This window comes from Gymnodraco acuticeps, unplaced genomic scaffold (assembly GCF_902827175.1).
Source record: "Gymnodraco acuticeps unplaced genomic scaffold, fGymAcu1.1, whole genome shotgun sequence".
NCBI classification, from domain to species: domain Eukaryota; kingdom Metazoa; phylum Chordata; class Actinopteri; order Perciformes; family Bathydraconidae; genus Gymnodraco; species Gymnodraco acuticeps.
The window spans coordinates 324,200-349,950 of NW_022989768.1; the positions used below are offsets into that span (position 1 = coordinate 324,200).

Consider the following 25,751-nt stretch of genomic DNA (forward strand, 5'->3'; position numbering starts at 1 on the left):
TCAAGGTTATTTCTTACGGACAAATGCTGATGAGTGGCTGCAGGGTGCTGAGTGTGGCGGACAGAGCGTGAATATGCACCCCGTGCAAACATGCGAAGCCTACACAACGGCTTCTCTGTCTGGAGTGCAATTAGTGACTCCTACACAAGGCTTCTATTACTTTCTATGACTCTTGGCAAGTCCTATCCATTATAAACCGTTTCAGTTTGTGATTTTAACGGCTTCAAAATGTTGGGTTTTTGTGTCTACTGCAATAAGTGCAGCCTACCTGACAACAGCCTAACAGGTTGGCTTATGCCTTTCGATGTGTCCCTTTTAGAGCCAATGACGGCTATCTGCCTTTTATATAATCATCACCAGTGCATAAGCAAGGGAACAGACACTCTTGTTCTCCATATTATCAGCAGCAGCACTAGCGGCTTCATCATCCTCATCGTCGTCGTCGTCATCATCATCCCCCTCCAGCCTCGGGATTTTTGGTTAAGCGTCTCTGCAGCCTGCAGCATCTTCACAGAGCATCTCACCGCGGACTACGCTCCGGTCTGCATTAAGTGACGTGACTTTGGGCCAATCCTGTGGGCGCTCGGGTTGTCGACGCCACTGAGAGAAAGGGGCGGTGTCCAATGATGATGGTCGGCGGGGTGGGGGGCGTCGGTGTGGTGTACTTCACCACCCCTTCTATGGGTTTACACAGAGTTAGTGCAAGATATTCTGCTCCGGGAGTGAGAGTGCAAGGATAAACGGCACATACACGCTGCACATCGGTGCCACACTGAACAGCATTTATATCTAGGTTGGCATTTCCAAGTGGGATCCACTCTGAGATATCGCTTTTTCTTCATGATCTCTTTTTAACCTTGTGGTTTTCTCGGCTGATTATTGATGGTGCTTCATGAACTTGAAACATGACGGGACAGCAGTGTCTCCTCCTGTGTTCACCTCTTCGGCACCTTCACCTTAACAGGTAGCCCGGGGGAAAATAACGCCGGTTTTTCTCGGTACGTTTACGGCAGATGAGCACTATTTTTTTTAGGACCGGTTCAAATGGAAGACAGCACCAAACAGTGATCACCTGGCTGTGACTTCTGGAGAGCGGCGCTGATCACCGCAATCACTGCAGGGCGCACAATTAGATCCTGTCCATTCCTGAAGTTAAATGAGGGAAACGGAACTGCGACATTTGCAGCATCTATTTGATTCCAGTTTTTGCGACCAGCTGATTTTACCCCAAAAAAAATCTTGAGACTGATTACTCCAGCGGGTCGAATATTTTGTTCTTCTTATTCCTGGATCCAAAGCTTGATCTGACTGAGAAGGATATCTTTGCTCGAATAATCTCACAGGTACACCGGAGGAGAAGACTATGAGCTGACACACTCCAGCTTTTCTCCTGCGCTGTAACGGATTTGGGTATGTACGATAAGAATAGGTCTCAGTTGCCCACTAAGAATTCAAAATCTGTCTGAGCTCATTTTCTAGGCTTCATTCATGCGCATTCATTCGTTTATAAGCCCGCACAAAGCTAAAGCTCTTTAATTTCAGCAATTTAGTTTAATATTAATAAGAGTGTGTCATGTGTAGTGAAGTTTGTGGCAATGGGGGTTTGAGTCGCTGAAATAATTATTGGTGACTATAAAATGTGGAGGATTTTTAGAAAGGGAGCAAACATAAATGGTGGGTTAAGTGTTGCTTTAGATTTTTTACTGTGAATTGTTGATAAAAGCCTTTGGGTATAGTTTAATAGGGACTGTAAAAAAAAAAAGTGAACAAAACAGCTGACTTTGAGGTTGGGGGTTGTTAATTAAATTGAATTACTGTGCATGGGAAAGTTATTTTCACTAAAGATAAACTCTTTCATGTATTCATAGGTTGTCGCTGGAAGATTCCTGCCATCACATTCAAGGAGGCCTGTAACAACATTGCATAGAAAAAAACCTTTGATTTGTAAAGACTGGAAACACATTTACGCTGTCATGGATCTAAAAGACTATTACCTGTTGGGTGCCCTGTTCGCCTGCTTATGGCTAGATCCTTCAATAGCCCAAGAGCTAATATACCCCATCAGAGAGGAGTTGCAAGAAAATGTCCTCATTGGAAACATACCAAAGGACCTAAACATTTCCCATACAAATGCTGCCACTGGAGCAAGTGCTAATCTTGTGTACCGGCTCGTCTCCAAAGCAGGAGATAACCCTCTGGTGCGTGTTCTGAGCAGCACTGGCGAGATATTCACAACATCAAACCGAATCGACAGGGAGAAGTTGTGCCCTGGTCCCTCGTTTGAGGACAGCGAGTGCTCCTTTGAAATTGAAGTGGTCATCCTCCCTAATGATTATTTCAGGCTGATTAAAATCAAAATAATTGTCAAAGACACAAATGATAATGCCCCCATGTTCCCGTCCCCTGTGATCAACATCTCCATCCCTGAGAACACGCTCATTAACAGCCGATTTGCCATTCCTTCTGCCACTGACCCAGACACTGGCCCTAACAGTGTCCACAAATACGAGCTCATCAACGGGCAAAGTGCCTTTGGCTTAGACATAGTGGAAACGCCTGAGGGGGAGAAGTGGCCCCAGCTCATTGTGCAGCAGAATCTGGACAGAGAGCAGAAGGATACATATGTGATGAAGATCAAAGTGGAGGATGGTGGCAGTCCACAGAAATCCAGCACTGCAATTCTCCAAGTTACAGTAACGGATGTCAATGATAACAGACCGGTGTTTAAAGAGGGTCAGATAGATGTGCACATACCAGAAAACTCCGCTATTGGCACATCTGTTGTGCAGCTCCAGGCATCAGATGCAGACATAGGGGCGAATGCAGAAATACGTTATGTATTTGGGACTCAGGTGTCAGCTGCTACGAAAAGACTCTTTGCATTAAATACAACATCTGGCCTAATTACAGTGCAGAGACTTCTCGACAGAGAGGAGATGGCTATTCACAAGCTTTCTGTTTTAGCCAGTGATGGCAGCTCTAGTCCCGCAAGAGCTACTGTTACTATAAATGTGACTGATGTGAATGACAATCCACCTAATATAGACCTGAGATACATAATCAGTCCCATTAACGGCACTGTTTTCCTCTCTGAGAAGGATCCCATCAATACCAAGATAGCTCTCATCACAGTGTCAGACAAAGACACTGACATCAATGGCAAGGTCATTTGTTTCATTGAGAAAGATGTGCCCTTCCATCTAAAGGCTGTGTACGACAACCAGTATCTGTTAGAGACATCTGCTCTGCTTGACTACGAAGGCACTAAGGAGTATAACTTTAAAATCGTGGCTTCTGACTCTGGAAAACCCAGCTTGAATCAGACTGCCTTGGTAAGAGTGAGGCTGGAGGATGAGAATGACAACCCGCCTATTTTTACTCAGCCAGTTATTGAGCTAGCTGTTATGGAAAACAACAAGCGCGACCTGTTCCTCACGACTCTCAGTGCCACAGATGAGGACAGTGGGAAAAACGCAGAGATAGTTTATCAGCTGGGACCAAATGCATCCTTCTTTGATCTCGACCGAAAAACTGGGGTCCTGACTGCATCCAGGGTCTTTGACCGGGAGGATCAGGATAGGTTCCTCTTCACTATAACGGCAAGAGATAACGGGACACCCCCTTTGCAGACGCAGGCGGCTGTTATTGTAACTGTGCTGGATGAAAATGATAACAACCCAAAGTTCACACATAACCACTTTCAGTTCTTTGTGTCTGAGAATCTTCCAAAATACAGCACAGTTGGGGTGATAACTGTCACAGATTCAGATGCCGGAGAAAATGCTGCGGTTTCTCTTTCTATACTGAATGACAATGAGAACTTTATCCTGGATCCTTACTCTGGAGTGATTAAATCTAATGTGTCATTCGATAGGGAGCAACAGAGCTCCTACACTTTTGATGTCAGGGCTGTGGACAGTGGCAGGCCTCCTTGCTCCTCAGCCGCCAAGGTGACCATAAATGTAATCGATGTGAACGACAACACCCCCATTGTCATCTATCCCCCCTCCAATACATCTTTCAAGCTCGTACCTCTCTCCTCTATCCCAGGATCTGTGGTAGCAGAAGTGTTTGCTGTAGACGGTGATACAGGAATGAATGCAGAACTGAAATACACCATTGTGAGTGGAAACAACAAAGGACTTTTCAGAATTGACCCTGTCACAGGCAATATTACTCTGGAGGAAAAACCAGCTTTGACTGACATAGGCTTACACAGATTAGTGGTCAATATCAGTGACCTGGGATATCCTAAATCTCTCCATACGCTTGTGCTGGTATTTCTGTATGTCAATGACACTGTGGGCAACTCGACTCTCATCTATGATCTCATCCGACGCACCATGGAGACTCCAATTGACCGTAACATTGGTGAAAGCAGTGAAACGTATCAAAGCGGTGACTATTTAACTATAATGATAGCCTTTGTAACTGGGGCATTGGTAGTGATTATTGTCATCTTTGTCACTGTGCTTCTGCGCTGCCGCCATGCTTCCAGATTCAAAGCTGCACAGCGGAAAAAACAGGGGGCTGAGTGGATGTCACCCAACACTGAGAACAAGCAGAACAAAAAGAAAAAGCGCAAGAAAAGGAAGTCCCCAAAAAGCTCTCTGCTCAACTTTGTCACCATTGAGGGGAACAAGCCTGACGATCCTGCTCACGAGCCAATCAACGGAACCATCAGCCTGCCCACCGAGCTGGAAGAGCAAGGGATTGGACGCTTTGAATGGAATGCCACACCCACAACAACCTTCAAACCCAGCAGCCCAGACCTGGCCCGGCACTACAAGTCTGCCTCGCCGCAATCGGCCTTCCACCTCAAGGCCGACACGCCAGTCTCAGTGAAGAAGCATCACGTGATTCAGGAGCTCCCATTGGATAACACATTTGTTGGGGGCTGTGACACCCTTTCCAAGAGGTCCTCCACGAGCTCTGACCACTTCAGTGCCTCGGAGTGCAGCTCCCAAGGAGGGTTCAAGACGAAGGCGCCCATGCACACCAGACAGCAGGTAAAAGAGCACTTTTACTGGTCTATAAGTACTGCCTATAACTGCCCTGTTCCACAGTGCTAAAGCGCCAGTCTAGATTAGAGACTTGCTTACTGTGAAGCAACAGAAAAGATTACAGGAGACATACTGCTTCAGCAAGTTCCACTATTTCTCAAACTTAAAAAAGAAAAAAAAGAGAAAAAAGTAACTTGAACAACTGCTATTTAATGGAGTTGATTCAACAATCACATGGATAATTCTTGGGGAATAATTATAGACTGATGTTTTGTCATTACTATATATTTAATTCATATTAAATGCAAAATGCACCTGGGTGAGTGATTGCCTTGCCTTATTTTGTCTATTCAGCACCCAGGGTAGATCACTGGTAAAATGTACCAACATTACATTAATTGTGACTCAATGTTCTCTGTGAAAGAAACATTTTTTTCTTGCCTATCTACTCAGATTATCATCCTAGATAAATGCTGCACACATTCTTCCAAAAAAAAAGCAAATTTTCACCTCTCTCCTCATAAAACTGAGTGTATTCATGTTTTTTTGTTTGTTTATTTGTTTTGATGTGTATTGTTAAATCACAAACGATTGTGTAACCTTTCAACACCTGCAGCAATAACAACACTCAATAATTAGTCTGTTGCGGTAGTATTGTGAATGTCACAGTAGGCTTTGCTACATCATCTAAACTCGAATTAAATGCCTCTTCTCAAAGCACACAGGCAAACTGACTGAAGCTTGTCTGGAACTTGATACACATCCAATTCAAAAAGGATTAGCCAATAATGAGCCTCAAATTTCAACGTAATCCATGCTGCTTTTTATCAAAGCCTTATTAATTGTTCTGCTAATAAAGCACCACTACACAAAACACAGATCCGGAACACACGTGGATAAACACAGGGAGCAGCAGAGAAGAGGGAGAAAGGGAGGCAGAGTGAGACAGTTGTCAGGTTAGGCTTGACGGGTGGTGGTACTGAACCTTTAGGTGGCAGTGTTGAGCTGCATGGCACAGCCTGGCACTACGCCAACCTGCAGTGGACTTGTAAATGCAAGGGAGGAGAAGAACGAAGTAAAACCTACGTTGGTTTCTAAGTGAAATACTCTTGCCTAATGATGCACAGGGAAGACTGATAATGGCAGTTAAAGATGAGAGTGATAAGATCTATCCGGAAGAGAGAGTGGAATTACAGGGGTGACACTGTGCGACTCTTATCGATGCATACCTCCGGGTCACTGCATCTGGGGTTGCATTTAATGTGTTTCTGTGTGAGAGGTGGCAGTCAAAAGAGGCATTCAGTTTGGCGTCATTTGCCAGGCGCTGTTGGTGTGTGTGGTTGGTGATGTGTGTGAGAGACAAGACGAGGCGATGAAATGGGTGACGGTGGCAGTGGGGGGGAATTCAACCCTAGAGGAGGAAACATGAGATATGACACTATACTGTAAGCACAACTTCATTGATTCACTCCGTCATCCCACAATACCACACAAGATTTATTGGAATCAATAATTCTGACAAATGATTCAAAGAAGCACACAAACAGAGCCAGCGTGTTGTAAACAGCGCCATTGATAATATAAATGATTTACTGTTGCAGATACTTTTTCTCACAAGCGTTCCCCTGAAATGCTGTGTACATTTGATTCATTTTATTTTATTTGTGTAGAGCATTTAATCCTTATAGAAAACGGTTGAAATGGACCTCAACGTGTGCCTCAGTTTAAATATCTTCTTTTCACAAAAAGCGGTTCAAATTGACTATCTTCCTTTATTTTTAGAACTTGAAAATGAAATATAAGCATTTAATTTCATCATGTCATATCAAATTCATAATTAAATCAGTATTAATCTATTGGTTAACCTATAATATTTAGATCCGCAGCACCAGTACCATAACAAGTCAAGGGGGAAGTAAGATATCATTTCGTAATACCTTTTAAATTACTCAAATGAATATGCACTAATATACTTGACTGCACACAAGGGTACACTTTCTTATCTCCTTCCTTATTATTAGAACGAAAGGTTAATTGTCTACCTTTCAACTATTTGCTAATGTCTTTCTTTGGAGATTTATATTGAAGACTATCTGGTTCTTGATGATTATTATACAATATCTCACTGATAAGAATCCCTCTTCAGATTTGAGGTTAAATGGCAGTTATTGATTGTGGTGAAATGATTGCACTGTTGTGTCTTACTGGATAAAGCAGAGTGATTTCACAATGCTATTGATACATCCATATGTGTAGTGTTTTGCACAATGCAACTATTTGTAATGACATGCACATGTCATCTCTGTTTCATGAGTATTGATAAGAAGGCGCTCAGCCAGTCCAATTGCTTTTTGGATTCTGCCTGTGTATTGAAAACAGAGAAGAGATTATCTGCAATTTGAAACAAAAAAAGAAAATGTAAAAGCCAAAAAATAGCAATTACCTTCTTTAAACTTTAAACAGACAGTAAATCCAAAAGCTAATATCATAGGATTATCATATCATATTCCCCGGAGAGTAGGGGAGCTTTGGAAAAAGATAAGAACTGCATTATTAAAAATGTTCTTATATACACAAAGATGATACAAAAAAAGTCAATATCAATGTTATTATTCAGTTTAAAATGTGGTCTGATGCACTGCATCCAAAATGAATAGGGTGTTGAATTCTTACACCAAATAAAGCTTCAAAAATATCTATGATAGAATGATGGAGTTTACAGTACATTAACGTTGTTGCCTTATGAGTAACAAACCCTCATCAATCACCCATTGTTGCCTGAAATTGACACGAAATAAGCAATTACTTGAAAGAGGGTGTTCAAGAGAAATAAATGTGTAAAGCTGTAGGGAATAGCTTTTATAATTGACCTTCTCTCTTAGAACTTCAAACGCCATTTTGTTCCAATTCTTAAGAGTCACATCAATGCAACATCAGCACCAATCAATAAATAAATCAGGAAACTGAAAGGAAATTGATGAACAAGAAGGTGGGGAGAAAGGTTGACAACACCAGCAATGCCTGCACGTTTCAGCAGTGTCCTCCTCCCAGAGAATATAGAACATAGGGTATAGAAATAGCAGATATCTACTACAGTGTCACAGACAAATGCAATCAGCTTTATAGAAACCCCTAACTCGGCTGATAGCAAAAGAAGAAATCTTTGCCTTTCCTTTCTTTTTTCCCCCCTTATTATTTACCCTCCAGGGACCTACATTAGTGTAAACAACACTGAGGAAAAAAGCATGAAAACACTGTCCTAGTTTCTCAAGGCAACACAGGCATCTAAGAAACCAAGTATAATCATAGCCGTTTCACTATCAGTCTTACTCTCTTCCTTCCAGTAGTCTTACGGGGAGACATAGATGTGGCTCACTACATGTAGCTACGCATTAGCCATGTACTGCGCATCAGATCCCAAGGCCCATGTTGTGGACACATCAGCGTGGTATCACTGAGGTTGCGTGGTTTGACAGTAGTCACTGAGATGATGTATGAAACGTGGTAAATCGAGTACTATCCACATGTTAAGTCGTCACTTTATTAACCTTAAATTAATCCCATGGTGTTTGTGAGTTTAAGGCTGTTAACTCTGTTGAGTTAGCAAGCATATATGGACATCTACATGTACATTCTTGCTGATACACAAGATGTGTCCTCTTTCCCCTGCTTTGTTATGGTAATATACATTATATGCTTGGATGCACAATTATGGGCCTCATATAGGGCTTTCAGTTGTGTGTAACCATGTAGCCTGAACACACCATGTGCAAAAAGGCTTAATTGCTGTGGGTTATTAGTGTTTTTATGCATGGCAGAAAAGATGCAAGCACTGACAGAAAGTGTGTAAATACTTCTTTCTTCTGCAGCACAAACCATGCTTTAGCTCTGGGGACACTATACAGCAGCTCCCTTTTGAACACATAGAACGTCATTAAAACATTAAATTACTTAATCAAAATCATTTCTGGGTGCTTTTTTTCCAAAAGTTTAACCAACGTTTATTTTATATAATTGTTGTGTCAACTACAATGAAAATAGAATTAGCAGGCAATAAGATGTTTGGTTGATATAAGGTATAAGTGCAGTGATATACATTTCCAATGCAGAAATCCCAGTGAGGAAGAACTAGGAATCTTTTGCAGGGTAATCCTAAAGTTTCCCTGTCAGTACGTTTAATGAATGGACATTCTATGCAAACACGAGTTTGTACAGACCATTGTAATTATGGAGCCTTGGGGGAGTCGTCCTTCTTGTGCAGGTTCATTTGCCACATTAATAAGGGGATTAGTAGTACGAACGGGGACTGATGGCAGCAGGAGAAGTTTGAGAAGATTAATGAACTATGACAATGTTGCACCTGAGGGGAAAAGTCTGTTGCAATATCTTCTGGGTTGTGCTGACACAGACTTTGGCAGTATGAAAGAGGAAGATGGAGAGTGGCTAGTGATTGTTGCCGACTGCGATCATACATCCTTCTCCTCAGCTTTCCTGTCACTTTTTCAGGATGCTGTGTTTGTGATCCTTTATACTGTACATGTCCATGATACTTTTGACTGAAGATGTTCCAGTTGATTTGACATTTTCTTGAAAATAGCAACACCAACTTGTTATATCGCACCCTTTCTGTAGATATAAACACATGCTTAAACAAAAAAATGACTTAAGGATGTGAATACACCAAATATTTGAGAAAATACTGAGGTTTCTTCAGTTGGGTCTTTTGCAATCATCAGTTTAATGATTATTCAAACTACAGATATATGCAAGGACAAACACCCATTCGCTCTTGGAGTAAAATGTATCACATCCTCAAAACAAATGTAGCTATCAGGAGATCGTAAGCCAATAAGTCTGTGAGTGAAGTTTCTATCAAAGCTTTAAATCATCAGTGCAGGATTTGCAGGGCTCTTTACTGCAGAGAACATTATATTTCTTTAAAAAACGTGTCATGTCTTCTCTGTCTAGGTGGGTAAAAGGAAATGAAATGGATTGCGGGCTATACTAAAGTAGTGGGTGTGAGTGCTACCAGAGTAGATTATTGCCCCGAGGGGGATCCAGTTTTGTCTGCACAAAACAACAAAATAAATCAAAGCTCCCCGTTGGTACATTGGCTGAACTGTGGAGATCATTTATATGTTTTTATTTTCTTCTGTGGAGAAAAATGAAGTGCTTTTGATTTTTAATATATTTATTTATAGCCTTTTAGTTTTTTTTGTTTATAACTGCCAGGGATAATAGTGCCAAAACACAGATGATGGCAAATTACCAGGAATTGCATTTGATTTTTCGTGAACATCTATCAAATTTAATTTCTGTCTAAGCCATTTTCATACATGTACCATTTTACACACATTTGTTTTATTATTTTAAACGTGTCAAAAGAACTATTTTGATGATGACAAACCCTGTCATTTATCAAAAGGTCTTGCGTGTGTGTGTGTGCGTATGTGATTTGTCTTTCTTTCTTGGTTTGTTGTTTGTCCATCACATTTGGCTGGCAACCCATTTATCTCAAATTCCTCATCCATTTCTGCAACTTTCAAAGCAAATTGATTGATGATCAATCTTCAGGGGGTTGCTTTGTTAAATTAATGTTTTGCATGCACAAAAAACAAAGTCATTCTGGCTTTTGTGGGACTGCCATTAGTTAATTCATCTCCATTTTCTCACTAATCCACAAAACACATTTCCCATTTTTATAAGGCAATCAATCAAGTTGACATACTAGCTTCATATTTTTTTCTTACACTGCATGATGAGAAAAACAAACAGCAGCCTAACACACTTACAGTATCAACACCTCATCTGAATTCTCTCAAATTTACCTTAAATACAAGAGTAGACGGTGGAAGAAAATGTTTCTTAACTACTTGCTTGTCTAAAAAAAAGAAGAAAAATGATACAAAAAGATGAAGTTATGATGCTAATTCATTGTTTGAATGCCCCCACCCCCACCCAAACAACCCATCTCCCCTTTCCACTCCTCACTTGGCCCCTCCAGCCACTCCTTCCCCGTCTCCAGCCCACGCCTTTCACACATGTTTTATCGGGGTCAATGCAGTTACAAGCAATGCTAAATCACCAAGGGTTTGTTCACCTTTGTGTTCTGATCATTTGTGACACATGAGGGTGCTTTGTGTACATAGCCCCACTTTCTTTCCGTGACAATCCCCTCTCCTTTTATCATGAGAGGGATGGGTGTGTGTGTGTAAAAGATGGGCAAGGAGGTGCTGTGTGTCCTGACATGACAAACCCACAGGAAGACGTGTCCTTGTCACTGGTTTGTTGTGTCAAGTGACACACAGTCCGATGCTCTGTCACTAGCCTATTCCAGTGTCTAGACTAATAGTTGTGATAATGGCATTGCCAGCCAACCCCCCCCCCCCCCCTCTTAAGCTAAAAGCCACACTTGACTTGAAATGTGACTGCCATTGACTGCTTTGCCACTGGGCCCCATAGCTCACAAAGACTCTGTAACCCTCATCAATGTAAATCTTTCTTGTATATATGAGATGTTTCATGTAAATTGAACTCCTGGTAATCTTGCCTAATGTGCTGTGTTAAACAATAATGGACTTGTTTAATTTAATTTTGTTTTATTTATTTGATCCTTTTTTTAATTTGCTGGGTATACATTTATTAAAGCTGAAATAAACTCTGCCGGGTATTAAGTACATTGCAACGCCTATTCTGTTTTAAAAAGCTTTATTTGAACAGTGCTATTCTACCTTTATAATTTCATAATAAATGTTTCAAAGAGATCATTTCTTTCTTGTTTTTAATTTGTCTGTATGTTCTGCTTTTGTGATGTTGTGATAAGACATTATGTATACACTGGGATATGTTTCAGTCAATCTACTGCGTGTGAAGCAGCTCTAATCAGTATTTCTCCGTAAACAAGTGCCTCAGCTGATTATAATGCCAAGTTGTGTATTTTAAGAAGCAAACAGATTTTCTGCTTTGACTGAATCCAATATTTGAAATGAGGCACACAAAGTCACTGACACAGAGCCAATGTAATAAAACCCTTACAGTGGAATTGTAATTCAAGTTAATCTAAAGAGGTAGTTTTGTTTGGGGTACACCCCCTCTTGACAAGTCACAAGAGCACATCGATATCTGTATGTCTCGGTGTGCAGCTTGAAGGCATGCTGCATGCTGAGTACAGCCTTGCTGACCTAAATACATGAATGTCAATGGGATCAAGTAAGCAGCTGCTCTCAAACATCTGATGCTCAAGCTTTAAAGTCTGCACTGGTTAGCCTGTAGCATTAAATGATAGTTTCAGGCTTTTCAAGTCTGTCATTAAACAAAACTGACATGCTCATATGTTCTTTTACAGATTAATGGCCACTCGTGATTGGTTGTGAAGGGATCACTTCATTTCCCAACTTCAATTTCAGCAGAAGCTTATATGAAGGCTTCAATAAAAAATGAGACTTTCCCGTTGGTATCATCCAAAGTTACAGTTTACTTATGCTATAGCCTCTCTTTGTTTTCCATCCCCTAAATCTAAGTTGTTCTAAAAGAGTTAATGTTTATACCGTTCTGACATTGCTGTGAACATAACTTCAAAAACATAAAAGAAGAAGTAAGCTAAACAGAATAATTACCCCCACATTTCTCTTTAAGGTCAGTCCTTAAGAACTCCTTTTCTGCACATTTTGTGTTGTGTCTCACTCGATCCAATTAGGACTTCCTTCTTATTAGTGGAGCAGCAGAGGCAGCTGTAACGGAACAGCTCCTTAGTGTATCAGTTGTGCAAAAAAGGCACACATCTCTGTCTGGTGTATACAGTAATATCCAAAGTAAATATTACTAAATATCCTAACCTGCACCCTAATCTCCCATCATCATCTCCAACGGCAACATCATAACAAAAGCTAACAAACTCAGTATTGTTTCTTATAGTTATCTATAGAATATTAAGGACAAATAAACACGGTTGTAACAATGTTGCTTATTTTTTCTTGCAAGAGCTGTCTTTTTTGACATCTTCATATTTTGCAATCTCCGGGTACTTTCCAGTTTCAGAAGTAAAGATGTGTCACCTCTTCACTGGTCTTTGCAGAAAAGGAGAGGGGTGTGTGGATGGAAGTGCCACGCCAATACATCTATGGGAAGTAAACCTAACTCAGCTTAATCTGTCCACTCTGTTTGAAAGCCATGAGGCAGAGCTTAGTCTTCATTTGAGTGAGGATAAATAAATACATATCGGCTTTAAAGTTGACCTCATATATACGGTCACTTTCAAAAAGCTGTGTGCACTTACTGGCTGGTATTTGAAACCTAACTTCTGACCTAAAGTATAATCATATTGTATTTCCTTTCCAGTGAGAGGGTACAAAGGCAATGCTAGTAATGCATATTTAAACATTTTATCAGAATTGGTGGTCAGTGTCTCCCAATCTCATGTGGCCAGATTTCCAAATGTTGTGGAATCCATGTGGGATGGTAAAACTGTAGATAACATGGATATTAAAAATGCTATGCTATCTATCTATCTATCTATCTATCTATCTATCTATCTATCTATCAATGTTTATTTATATAGCCCAATATCACAAATGTTACATTTGTCTCAGTGGTCTTCACAGTGTGTATAGAATATCAGTATGACAATACGACACCCTCTCATATCATTGAATTTGCTGAATTTTAATATGGCAGTTTGTTCTGCTCTTGCACAGAATATATTTTCAGGCATACAAAGTTAGGGATGGACTCAGACGTGAACTTGTATATGCATAATTCTGCTTAGTGAAGAAGTATGAATAGTCAGTCCAGAAAGCCTTTTAGTGCACACAAATATACAGGCTTTTCATTTATACATCTATGTGTATGCATTGCTATACATCATTGTCATCCTGAAATTGAGCGCACATGACAGTGCATAACATCCACTCTAACAATTATCGTCACAAGAATGATGTCAGATGCCTTTTTAACCTTGTTTGGACAGAAACCAGATTAATTCTGTCCTTGGTCGTCCACCAGCAGTGTCCTCAAAGCAAGTCCTTGTTTCATTATGCATAGCCATTACGCATTGCTATGTTTAGTAAGCCAATAAAAGTGATTGATGACCCACAGGTGGACAAACATCTGACTCAATGCAGTGTTTTACAAAAGTATTCAGATCCTCAACTTGAGATAAAAAATAGTCCATTGCAACTAAAAGTCCAGCTAAATGTTAGACAAACATGACATTATTTTGTATTGAGTAATTATTATTCTGGAAGAAGTAAACCCTAAGATGATTATATGGTTACACATTTGGACTATTATTACGGATGCATTGATATGCATGTGGTTGGAAGTGAAGCTACTATCAAATATTTTACATAGGTAGTTTATTTCAAGGCAACACATCACATTTTGTTATATACTGTAGGACTTTGTTAGAATTTGTAGAAGTTACTTGGGGTCAAACAAATGTAAGATATATTTCTTTGAAATATAGTGAAGCATAAACTAGAGTAGCATACTATTGAAGTAAAAGTACTTTGAAACAGTTCTCAGGTAAATGAATGAAGTACATGTACACTTGGAAGTATACCCACGTGTTTTGTGGGTCCAATATATATGCTTCAAATATTAATTTGCAATGGAATAACATTTGTTTCCCCACATAATTGTAAATGTGCACATATCACCACTGAATATGCTTACACATGCTACATTCTCATATATTTCCATGAATTGACAGATGCTTTTTTGAAAATAAAGCGTTGGCCTGGAGCTTCAGTAAATGAGTCATCTGCCCGACGCACTTACACTGAATTAAAATCAGGATCAGTCAGACACTTGAAGAGGGCCGAGCCTTGTTTTTTTCTTTCCCTTTCTGCTGCTGTTGCATATGTTTTTATATTTCCCTCCAGTGACAGCGTGGTCGTCTAGTCCTGCTTATATATTCCTCTAGAGTAATCTTTACTCAACCAAAGTCACCACTCACTCATATGTTTTCTTGTGGCGAAGAAAATTAAGGAAGGCGAGAGTATGCCTCAGTTTTAGTCCCTACATGAGATAAGCTTTTTTTCATTTCCAATCTTAACCGCCCAGAAAGTCCCTTCAGGACAGAAGTGAGTTGTTGCAGTGATGTCGCAGGGAGGGTAGAGCCCTTCTACTGTTATGTATGTATAACATCTTTATTGAAAGAAGGTGCAGTGGTCACACCACCGGGAGTCTGAGGCAAATGTTAGTTTTCTATTTCCCCCTTGTTTCCATAGAAAGACTGACATATGCAACTGCACACACAAAAAGAAATAGTACGTGGCCTAAAGGTTGCAAAAGTGAACTTTTGACCCGGAGGGATGGTGGGTCGATCCTTGGACAGGCAGGATAAATTAGACTGGGGATGAGAAACCTCTACTGGGGTGCCCTTAAGCATGGCACTTAACCCCCACTTGGGGTCACTCAGTAGATAACACTCAGTTGTACTGGGCAGCTTCCAGGTGTAGATGCATGAACTTGTGTTAGTGTGGAGCAGGATTTTGCTGTGAACCAGCATTTGTACTCAGAGAATCCAACCTGTATGACTCATACCAAGAGAAAGATATCTTTATGCGTCTCCTCAGTCGTTCTCTTTTGACAGACGTTTGAAATCTAACAGCTACTTCTCTGCCTGTTAGGCAGATACATGTGATAAGTAGACACAGTCCTCTTAGCACTTGGTAGTTGGTTTTGAATGGATTCTTACAGGAAGCACATTAGACTTAGGAATAACATCATAAATGAGATTTTATGGGAATTTTGAAGGATTTTCGTTGAAGCACATGGATTACATGGAAATAAAAGAGATATTTCAACATACATCTTTGTTGTCTGTATGAACATAAACAGATTGCTGCCACAAGTAGATTCTTAAATCATATTCTAAGCTTTGGTTATAGGGAGATGTTTGATCTCTCTGAAATATAGCAGAAAGAAAACGAATGGTTCCCATGGTGAACTTGATGAAAAGCATTGATTATTTGGTGTTAAGACTAATTATACTTCCTTAAATCTGTACTACATCATTAATAGATTCCCTTCATCACAACAACAAAGAGCAACAGCACTTACCGTGGATGGCATTTGACTTTCTCTGACGGAGAGTACAATGAGAGATATGAGTGAATTGGTAGACAACTAGACATATAATGCTCTTCAGGGATCTAATTAGATAAGAAGTTGTGATGTATGGCTACTCAAAGGATGTGTGTCAACCCACTCCTGTTCAATGTATAGACTGCAGATTTGTATTGATTGTATGCTTTGTCTTGTGCCTCAGGCATCAGCACGCTACAGTGTAAGCCGTGAGCCTTGCCTTTGTCTGGTGAGTTAAGAAGATAAGGGTTGTGATAAATCTGCCCGAGAATAAGCTGTCATAGAGGTGCCGCACCTGGGAATATTTAACGCAAACATAAAATATAGCTTGTCTGTTGTTTTATCGTCGAGGGTATAAGAAATGGCAGGGTTTTAAAATACTCTCACCTCCTTATTTTTGCACTTTTCTATCTCTACAGCCCTGGCATGCACAGCAGCCTACAGTCCTGCTCGCCTTTGTACGGGCCATGGAGCGGACACAAAAAGGGAAAAAAATAGATGCTTTTGCGCGGAATGGTGAACCGGCGTCTTATCGCAACTCAGTAATATGCTATATATATATGTTATATGTTAAACATTTGGCTAGCTTATTTAGATGAAATGTTTTAGTCCTGGTTGTGCAGAGTTAGCGAGGGCTGAATCAAGTAGTGTGTTGGGGATGAACAGGGAGGAGGTGAACATTGGTTTTCCCTATCTTACGCTGCACATAGAGACCCGGCCTGGTTTCCTCTCTCTCTCAGACTCCCCTCTGAAGATAACGTGCCCTGATAATGGATATACTCACCCAGATTTATTTTCTATTTCCTGCCACAACTGCTTTTCCAGGGAACTTCTTTTTCTTAATGTATGGCTGCTTTCAGCTTTGACATTCAGGAAAGCAGAGCTCCAGTACCAGAGCAAGAAGGGAGCATTTGCTATGCAAAACATAGAGGAGAATGCTCTTTCAGACCTGCAACTTTTACCGTAAGATATACATGAAGGTGGGAATGCAAGCTGGAAAGGAAAGTTTATCCACTCTGATGATTGGTCTGCCCCAAATCTTTGCCCACTGACTTTTAATCCCATCTATTGCAGGAAACTAATATATAACACACAATTACAGTTTCCCCGTTGGTGAAGTGGACCTTGTCATAAGATTATTAATGCAGTTTTGGAATTAAAATGAGTCATTCAGTTGTACATCAAAACTTGAAATTAAAGTTCAAGTCTGCGGAAGCGTTTGAGACAGTGAGTGACTCACAGACATGACTTGATGTAACACGGCAGCCTCTCATTTGCCCCTTTCCCCCCCTTTCCCTCTAATCTTTAAAAAGCCATGGCTCCGTCTGTCATGTGACATGTGACCCCACTTCATGCTTGGTAGGGTGTCTCAGTGTCCCAGAAACCAGTCCGGCCTCTGTCCGGGGAACAATGAGGTTCCTTCACCGCCACACACTGAGGGCTGTGGTTGCCCCAGGCCATACATCACATGAAATCCCTCGTGAATGGTGCACGTGTGTCTGATTGTGTGTGTTTGTGTGTATTTTATATGTGTATGTGTGTCGTCATGTGGTGATGATAGAACTGTATTCCCTGAACACTTATTCAACACTGCTCTAAGCTGTTCACCCATAGAGATCAGTGGCTGTCTTGGTCCATATCTCCACAGTAGGACGTTTGTGTGTTTGTGTGTGTGTATGTGAGTGTGTGTATCTGTCCACTTATTAATAGCCCAGCCTCTGGAATGATATTCATAACCAGAGCAGAACAGAGGGGATTTAACACACTGGGCAGATTGGACTGATTCATATCTTAGAGGAGCATGTCATTTGATCTTGTGTTTGTCTTGTGATTGGGAACACACTCTGGAGATATATCTCTGTCCGATAGGCAATGAAGGACAGCATTGATTAGTAATCGTTATGTGGGCTGCAATGCATCTATTATTCTGTCATGATGGTAGCTATATTTTAGTAGGAAAACATACTACATCCAGAATTGTATTTAAAAAAGCCAAACCACCAGTCCATTGTTATATATTGTACCTGTATATACATATATATATTTTAAAATATATTTTACTTTTATAGAATCAATATTAAATATCGTGTTGCCATCACACTGATCTGTTTGGCTGTTATTTCAGGATAAAGACGCAAACAACTCTGCTTGAAACAACAGAGAACTGTTATGGTAATTAACTCGCCATACTGACAACACAAGTTTCTTATTTTACAAACGTCATGAAGGCCTATAGAATGTTGACGGCTCAGTGTGAGACCAAAAGAATAATTGAGACAGGTGTTGTTCGCACTGCAAGCAGGGGTCAGTTTGTCACCTGCCGTTTTATGCATGAACACGCACGCGCGCACACACACACACACACACACACACACACACACACACACACACACACACACACACACACACACACACACACACACACACACACACACACACACACACACACACACACACACACACACACACACACACACACGCACACACACACACACACACACACACTTCTATTATGAATGTGTCTTTCTTAAGTTGGTCCCCCTCCAGTTATCAGACAGGCTGTTGTTCTCTGGTTTATTCTATGCGCCAGTTATCAGCTGTATTTCTGGAGCTCAAGTGACCCTAAACTGACCTGATTTCCAACATACAGTACAGACCAGAATATCTATAGGCTGCCATTCATACCATTGTGTCTAAACTCAGTGCCAACTTTAACAATAAGTCCTTTCTAAAAGAAAAACGTCAAAATACAAGTATTTCCAATGCAGCATATTTTCCTTTTCTTATGGTAAAAAAACGGTATATCACATAAAAGGTTGTCGCATGGACATGGTACGTGTAAAACGTCGCTGTCCATGTGTGACATTTTTGATTTGGGAATAGTAAGTATTTTATGTCTTGTGTGCTGAGATGGGATGGTCGAGCTGTCCACCACTTTGGTCCAGAGTATTAGACATTAGTCTGCTATAAAATTGCATACCGACTTTTAAACTCATCTCTTTCGACTCCACTTCGAGCGATAGAATTACTAACAAATAATTGCTAACAGAGTACTTATACTGTATACTAATAAAGGACTGGCTTATCTAAAGCCAGTTGAGTAGCACTTGAAATGTTTGGCTCTATGAAACCTGATGTACTTATATGATTCTGTTTTCTTCAAGTTTGTGTCTTCCTGGTCGAATTTACTTATTGTAAGTCGCTTTGGATAAAAGCGTCAGCTAATGCAATGTAATGTAAAAACTCCCCAGCGGATGAATCCTTCGTACTTTGGTCCCCGGACTTTTCTAATGGCACTAGCAGCAGGCTGAAATGTTTGTATTGTAGTTGTATACCTTTACGGCCATTGGTTGGGTTGCCATAAAGCAGGGTGAATATGAATTACTTTGGTGATCCTGTGACTTTTCTGCTCGTGCCACAATTCCGTTGACATTTGTGGTTTGACGTCCAGTGTCTTAACAAGTATTGGATGGATTGCCATGACATTTCGGTTTGGCTTTTATGATCCCTTCAGAATTACATTTTAATCACTTTGATGATCCCCTGATGTTTCAGCACCACCATCAGGTCTAATTTATATTTGTTCTGTACCTTATGTTTAAAGTGCTATTTACGAAATGTTAGTATGATTTATGCTTTGAGCTTTATGGCGGGGACATTTTAGCAGGATAGCATACCTTTGTGAGTAGGTTGACATGCTGATGTAAGCTTTCAGCTCAAAGCGTCGCTCTGACTAAGGACACCGTCACAGAGCTGCTGGCATGGCAGTGCATTCTAAGTCTTGTTTGTAAAATAATCTTCCTTGGATAAAAGACAAAATAGTTAGTTTTAGTTAGTTAGTTAGTTTTTGACACAAAGGACTATTTACTCTATTACATTTGTTATCCACTCAGTATATTTATCACTTTTTGATAACTACAGAATTATTTCTGAAGCATCCACATAATAAAACAAATTCATATCTGAATCTTTAAGACTTTGTTAGCTTAAAATAACAAATATAAAGAATCATTTGATGTCACAGCTTCCTGTTCTGCACCTGGCTGCCTGCATCAGGGCTTCATAAGAAGGAATCCTTTCTTCTTCACTCTGTGTCTCTGTGTGTGTGTATGTCTGCACGTGTGTGTCTCTGCGTTTCTGCGTGCGGGGTGTGTGTGTAGAGGTCATTGCCTTAATTGAATAATTGACTGGACGATTCTATCTTGCCAGAATACATAGAGACATAAAGAAACAAAATGAAATCCATGAATTGAAAAACCTGTCAAACCGACAATAAACCCTGCAGCTAAAAAGAAAAGGCAACAAGTATTTGCTAATTTGATCTAGCTTTGCTCCAACATTCCTCATTGTGCAGATGGTAGAAACACACACGTTTTTTTTGTTTGTTTTTCAATTCCTTGGGCTTCACCAAATGCCATCTCTAATTTTTTACGAGGATCTGGCCTTGAAGGCCCTGGTAATATCAAGCACAAACAATCAATACCGGCCAATCTCTTGAGGCCTTAATGGACTTGGAAAGAATATTAAGAGGTTGTGTCTGTAGAGAAGGTTTTTGCCACAGCAGTCATCCCTCAGCTAATTTGTGTTTGTGTGCCAAGGGAGGCCACACACTGGGACTGCTGTAACAGGCTCTCAGTCCCACTTTCTGAGGAGCTGCTGCCAGGCCAACAAGCTCTCACACACACACACACACACACACACACACACACACACACACACACACACACACACACACACACACACACACACACACACGCAAATATGTGCTCCCACATAGACACAAAACAACTGAACAGGCTTTTCTCTGCAGCAAACCAATCAGTGTTCAGCCAGTAGCATTCCAATAATATAATTCTGACTGTTGACACCAAAGGTATCATTATCTTGTGTTTTGGTATTAATCTTGGCCTTCTGTGACAAACACAAGCGCATCAGTAATGCTTATTATCATCCTCAGTGTGGCTGAAAGTGTTTGTGCAAGTGAGACAGAGAGAGAACATGAGAGGGTGGCATTTGGGATGCCAGGCTGAATGTGGGGTAACCAAGAGAATGTGGGAACAGTGCCCAATCCCTGTGTGGCGGTCCAGTAGTAAATATGCCTGTTGTTGCCACACATTGCTAATGAAACTAAACAGCACCCCAGAAGTGTCACTACGTCTTAGCCTTACCTCCCTGTTTAGCATAAGAAAAATCAGCACTGAGAAATCTAATTAAAATAGGCTATTGTAGACCCCCTATCCTAGTTATTAGGTTTTCCAGGGAGTGCCTGTCTGTGTGGTGTGAGATGAGAGGGTTGGCTTAAGATTCTGACTTAATACCAGCCTGACATTTGTTTTAGTTGTTTTCCCTCTTCCCCTGTTCTTCTCTCTCTGTCAGTATTCATTTTCCCTCTCAGCTTGAGTGCAGGGACCACAGGCTACCTCCGAGACAAGCTCTTCTCTACATATATGTTTTTTTGCAATCCGATGACGAAGAATAGTTGTTTCACCTTATTTGATTTCAAATATTTCTCCTTGCCCTTGCATCCTGTCTCTCTGTTCGTTTTCCTCTTCCTTGATTTCCAATTTCCATGCCTGCATTTTTGTCCATTTCTTTCCTGCTGCTCCATTCATTCTATTCTCCTTTTGCATTTCACAATCTTCTGTCCTTCTGCATTTCATTCCTTCCTATGTGTTTCTCATTTTGTTCTCTAATTTATTTCTCAATTTTCATCATTCGCCATCTGCCTGTCAATTTGCTTTCGCCTCACTCCATCCTATTGTTGGAAGGCAACGTCTCAGCATTCCAATTTAGCAGTGTTCCACATTTTATTCTCTTTTTGTTTTCAATATGCACTCTCCCAAAGTGTACGACATAGTATATAACTATTTGATTTTACCCACCTGAACCTCCCTGTCTAAGTGGCTGCTTAGCTGACTGCCAATTTAGAGTTTAACCCCAGGAGAGGAAGGCTTGTGCCAGAGAGGCAGATGGTCAGAGGCGAAGGCAAAAGATGCCGGGAAATTCTTCCTTTAACCTCTATTGCCCACTCTGTCATTCTGTCCGCTTTCTCTCTTTATTTCTGTGGGTGTATGGGTGAGAGAGAGGGAGAGAGGGAGGAGAGCATGGGGGATATTTGGGTGTGTTTGCAGGGTGGCAGCAGCAGCCTGTGCGCACTGAACCTACTTCACAACCTCCCTGCATATTTCAGAGCCCTCATGCGATATTGCTTCTCAGTCTTCTGCTGTTGTCTGTTGCCACTCTCACCAATTTTCCACCTCATTGTCATTCATGTGCAATCTGTTTGTTTGGCCAACCGTCCTCGTATTGAGACCATCTCAGCCGAATAACTTCGTGTCCACGTGTCACTGAGTGTATTTCCTGATATCTTTTGTATAATCCGCGTCGCCTTGGTGATTCATTCTATCACAAATGCGGCAGGACTTCTTTACAAACTCAAGGCTTTCACAGCTCCTTGAGGTGTAATACTGGAACAATAAAACCTTTCAAGCAGTCTTACAATTGCACAATAGCTTTCGATGCTCTGCCTCAGTAGGAGGATGCCTTTATAAAAGTATTTAATTCAGAGCAGATAACCTGCACTCTTGCTTCATGGAAAGATTTAGTGGAGTGACCCCTACTGATACCTTTGTGCTGATTAAAGAAATGATTTATATCTTCTATTTCAATTGCATATGACCCAGCAAGGAACCCTCTTATTGTACACCAAACACACACAGCCACTCTCTAGAATCTGCTTTTTCTTATTAACTTCTTACTGTTTCTAATTATGTGAATTCATCTCCATAAGCCAACTGCAGTATTTTGGTGCTTTAACATCAGCAGGTGTTTTAAAGTAATATATGTGAACTTTAAATGTTTCAGTGTTATTGCACCGAACACATATTAAGGTAATGTACAGTAAATCACAAAGAACAATTGGTTTGCACACAGTTGGTAATATTCCTGATGTAGCTGCTGTGTTAAAGTGGTACACTTTCATCATGCAAAACATCCCACAGCATGAGGTAAGGAAAATATATACTTTTTTATACACTCTAAATGCGAGATGACAAATTCTGAGATATTATTTAGTTTATCAAACAATGAAAAACATACCGTATTTGAAGGTCTATAAGCAATTTGTTCTAAAGATTTCTTCTTTTCAATAAAACACGAGTCAATTAACACCCTGGTGAGCATACGGTAAAATAAAAACTATTTTAGAACCATGCAGTGCTTATTTACTGGCTTATTATTAATGCTGTAGTAGCTCTGCTGTGCTTTGCTGCTCATGTCAGAGCTTGTATGGTTTCCAATGGTAACCGGGCAGGATAAGAGGATGACAGGCTCATTATAACCCCACTGAGTGAAAATTAGCCCCTCTCACTCGCAATAGTGCACTAGCCTTTTCTTCACTGGGCAGTCCTACATATCTGTTGTCATCATAATAGACCTCTTCTCTGTGAGAAGGGAGGGGGTCATTTTTTACATTACATTTAGCTGACGCTTTTATCCAAAGCGACTTACAATAAGTACATTCGACCAGGAAGACACAACCTTGAAGAAAACAGAATCATATAAGTACATCAGGTTTCATAGAGCCAAACATTTCAAGTGCTACTCCACTGGCTTTAGGTAAAGCCAGTCCTTTATTAGTATAAAAGTGCTTCGTTAATAGTTCTAACGCTCGAAGTGGAGTCGAAAGAGATGAGTTTTCAGTTTGCGCCGGAAGATGTGCAAGCTATCTGCCGTCCTGATGTCAATGGGTCAATTTTCACTCTCTATAGGTCTTATTCAGGCTGACAATGCTCAGTGTTCAAGAGTGTGCAGTGTGTATCAATCAATCAATCAATGTTTATTTATATAGCCCAATATCACAAATGTTACATTTGTCTCAGTGGACTTTACAGTTTGTACAAAATATCAGTATGACAATACGACACCCTCTGTCCTTAGACCCTCACATCGTACAAGGAAAAACTTCCGAAGAAAACCCACATATATATGTATGCGAGTGTGTGTGGGTTAATTTCACTTCCTGCGTATGTATCCGGGTGCTTCTTTAATGCCAAAGCATGATTTAACTTGTGCGTTATTAAAATGCAAAGCTAACTGTGGCTGGGGAATTATGGGATGATCCCTCATCCCCTACTGTTAGTATGCTAAACATCATTGACGTGCTCTTTGCAATATGACCTTCACTTTCTCAAACTGAAGATCTTTTGTGATGGTTTTGTTGTGTAAGATGGGGCCATATTGTGTTGATGTACGGTATGGAGTGTGAAGAAAGGGTGTATTATATGTTATTTTCTGTGGCTGAAAAACTTGTGAAAGAGCAAGCCTCCCCAGTTGAGTGTTGGAATAGGGTTCAATAGAAACCCAGTTGAACTCACTCTTAAGCACTCTCATTGATGTGACGAAGTATTGGTTAAAGACTGAATTTTAAATCCCACCTTAGTATGAGCTATTGCTCAGTTCTCAGTGTTTCTTTTTTTTTAATTATTGGAATGATGGAATCTTGTAATTCCCTGCAAAATAATATCTTAATAGTTTTTTTAATATAAATGTTTCCACATCTTTACATAACTTTATAAAGACATTCAGGCCTGCTGATGACTGAGAGGTTTGGAATTGAGAATAAAGTTCACTTGTAGACTGACTGGAGGCAAGTAATGTACGTCATTGCACAGACAGAGAGTCACTGAACTGCATTTAAAGATCTCACGGTTCAATTTATCCTTGCTAAGGGCAAATTGATATACTTCAATAGTTTGATAGTCTCCACAACACATTGTTCTTTGTTGCTGTCTTCTGGTAAATTTCACATTAAAGTAAAACACTGAATGTCAGTTTTTGCATGAGACATCCATCTTATAAAATGGCTTTTATTATTATTCACTGCTTGTTTCTTGTCGTCCTTGTACAAAGGTTACTCAATGCTGATCTTTTTAGTACGTCAATTTGTCCTGACATGCTTACTGCTCTTTCTTAGCTGTGATCATTTTTCACTCAGAACTTTGTAGTGAACCTGAAAGCATTACATATATATAATTTACTCAATACATAACGACACAGTTGTTTCCCTTCATTACTCTAATTGTCAATTTGGTTATTGTACCTTTTCATTACATTTGCTTTTTTCTGTACTCACCTTTGAGCAGTTTTTGAGAGTAGCTCAATGATAAAAGGCGGACCTTGTACTAGTGAATGCATATTCTTCATTTCAAAATCCCCAAATGTTCCAAAATAGCAGAAACACAGATATTCTAGTCAGTGATCTATGAACACAGTGTACAGGGAATACACACTCATAAGAGCATCAGTCATTTTTACGAAATAAATGTTTCAAAGCAATGCCCTGCAGATTCAGGGCATTTAAATATTCGCCAATTTGGAGTCAAAATGTGTTGATTGTAAAAATCCTTCATTTCCATTTTGAGAAATTTGTACCAAAAAGCTCAATCCAATCTCAACACAATCTTACACCTCATTGGGTCTAATACTGTTTCTTCTTCTTCACAGATCTAGATCTCTATTTTAATGGTGCAATCAAAAAGACGAGTGCAAAGTGCTGCTAGGTCATGTATGCAAGGTCAACGAGAGTGACTATTTTGCTAAAAATAGGCACAGCGCACAACATGGAGGGGTTGTGGAGCGTAAGCTGGAAGGGTGTGGTGA

At 40.3% G+C, this 25,751-nt stretch overlaps 1 protein-coding gene across 7 annotated transcripts in view; it reads left to right on the forward strand.

Moving 5' to 3' along the window:
* The first annotated feature begins 658 nt into the window (after nt 1–658).
* Nucleotides 659–25,751, forward strand: part of LOC117548077 (protocadherin-9) — a 213,989-nt gene continuing 188,896 nt past the window's right edge. For 4 of the 7 annotated variants that reach the window (XM_034219077.1, XM_034219086.1, XM_034219107.1 and 1 more), the window contains exons 1-2: nt 659–1,410; nt 1,869–5,009. In XM_034219077.1, the coding sequence (XP_034074968.1) occupies nt 1,974–5,009 (3,036 nt within the window). In that variant the 5' untranslated portion in view covers nt 659–1,410; nt 1,869–1,973. The remainder of the gene's footprint in view (nt 1,411–1,868; nt 5,010–25,751) is intronic. The other 3 variants (XM_034219095.1, XM_034219116.1, XM_034219123.1) reach the window with 1 other exon arrangement.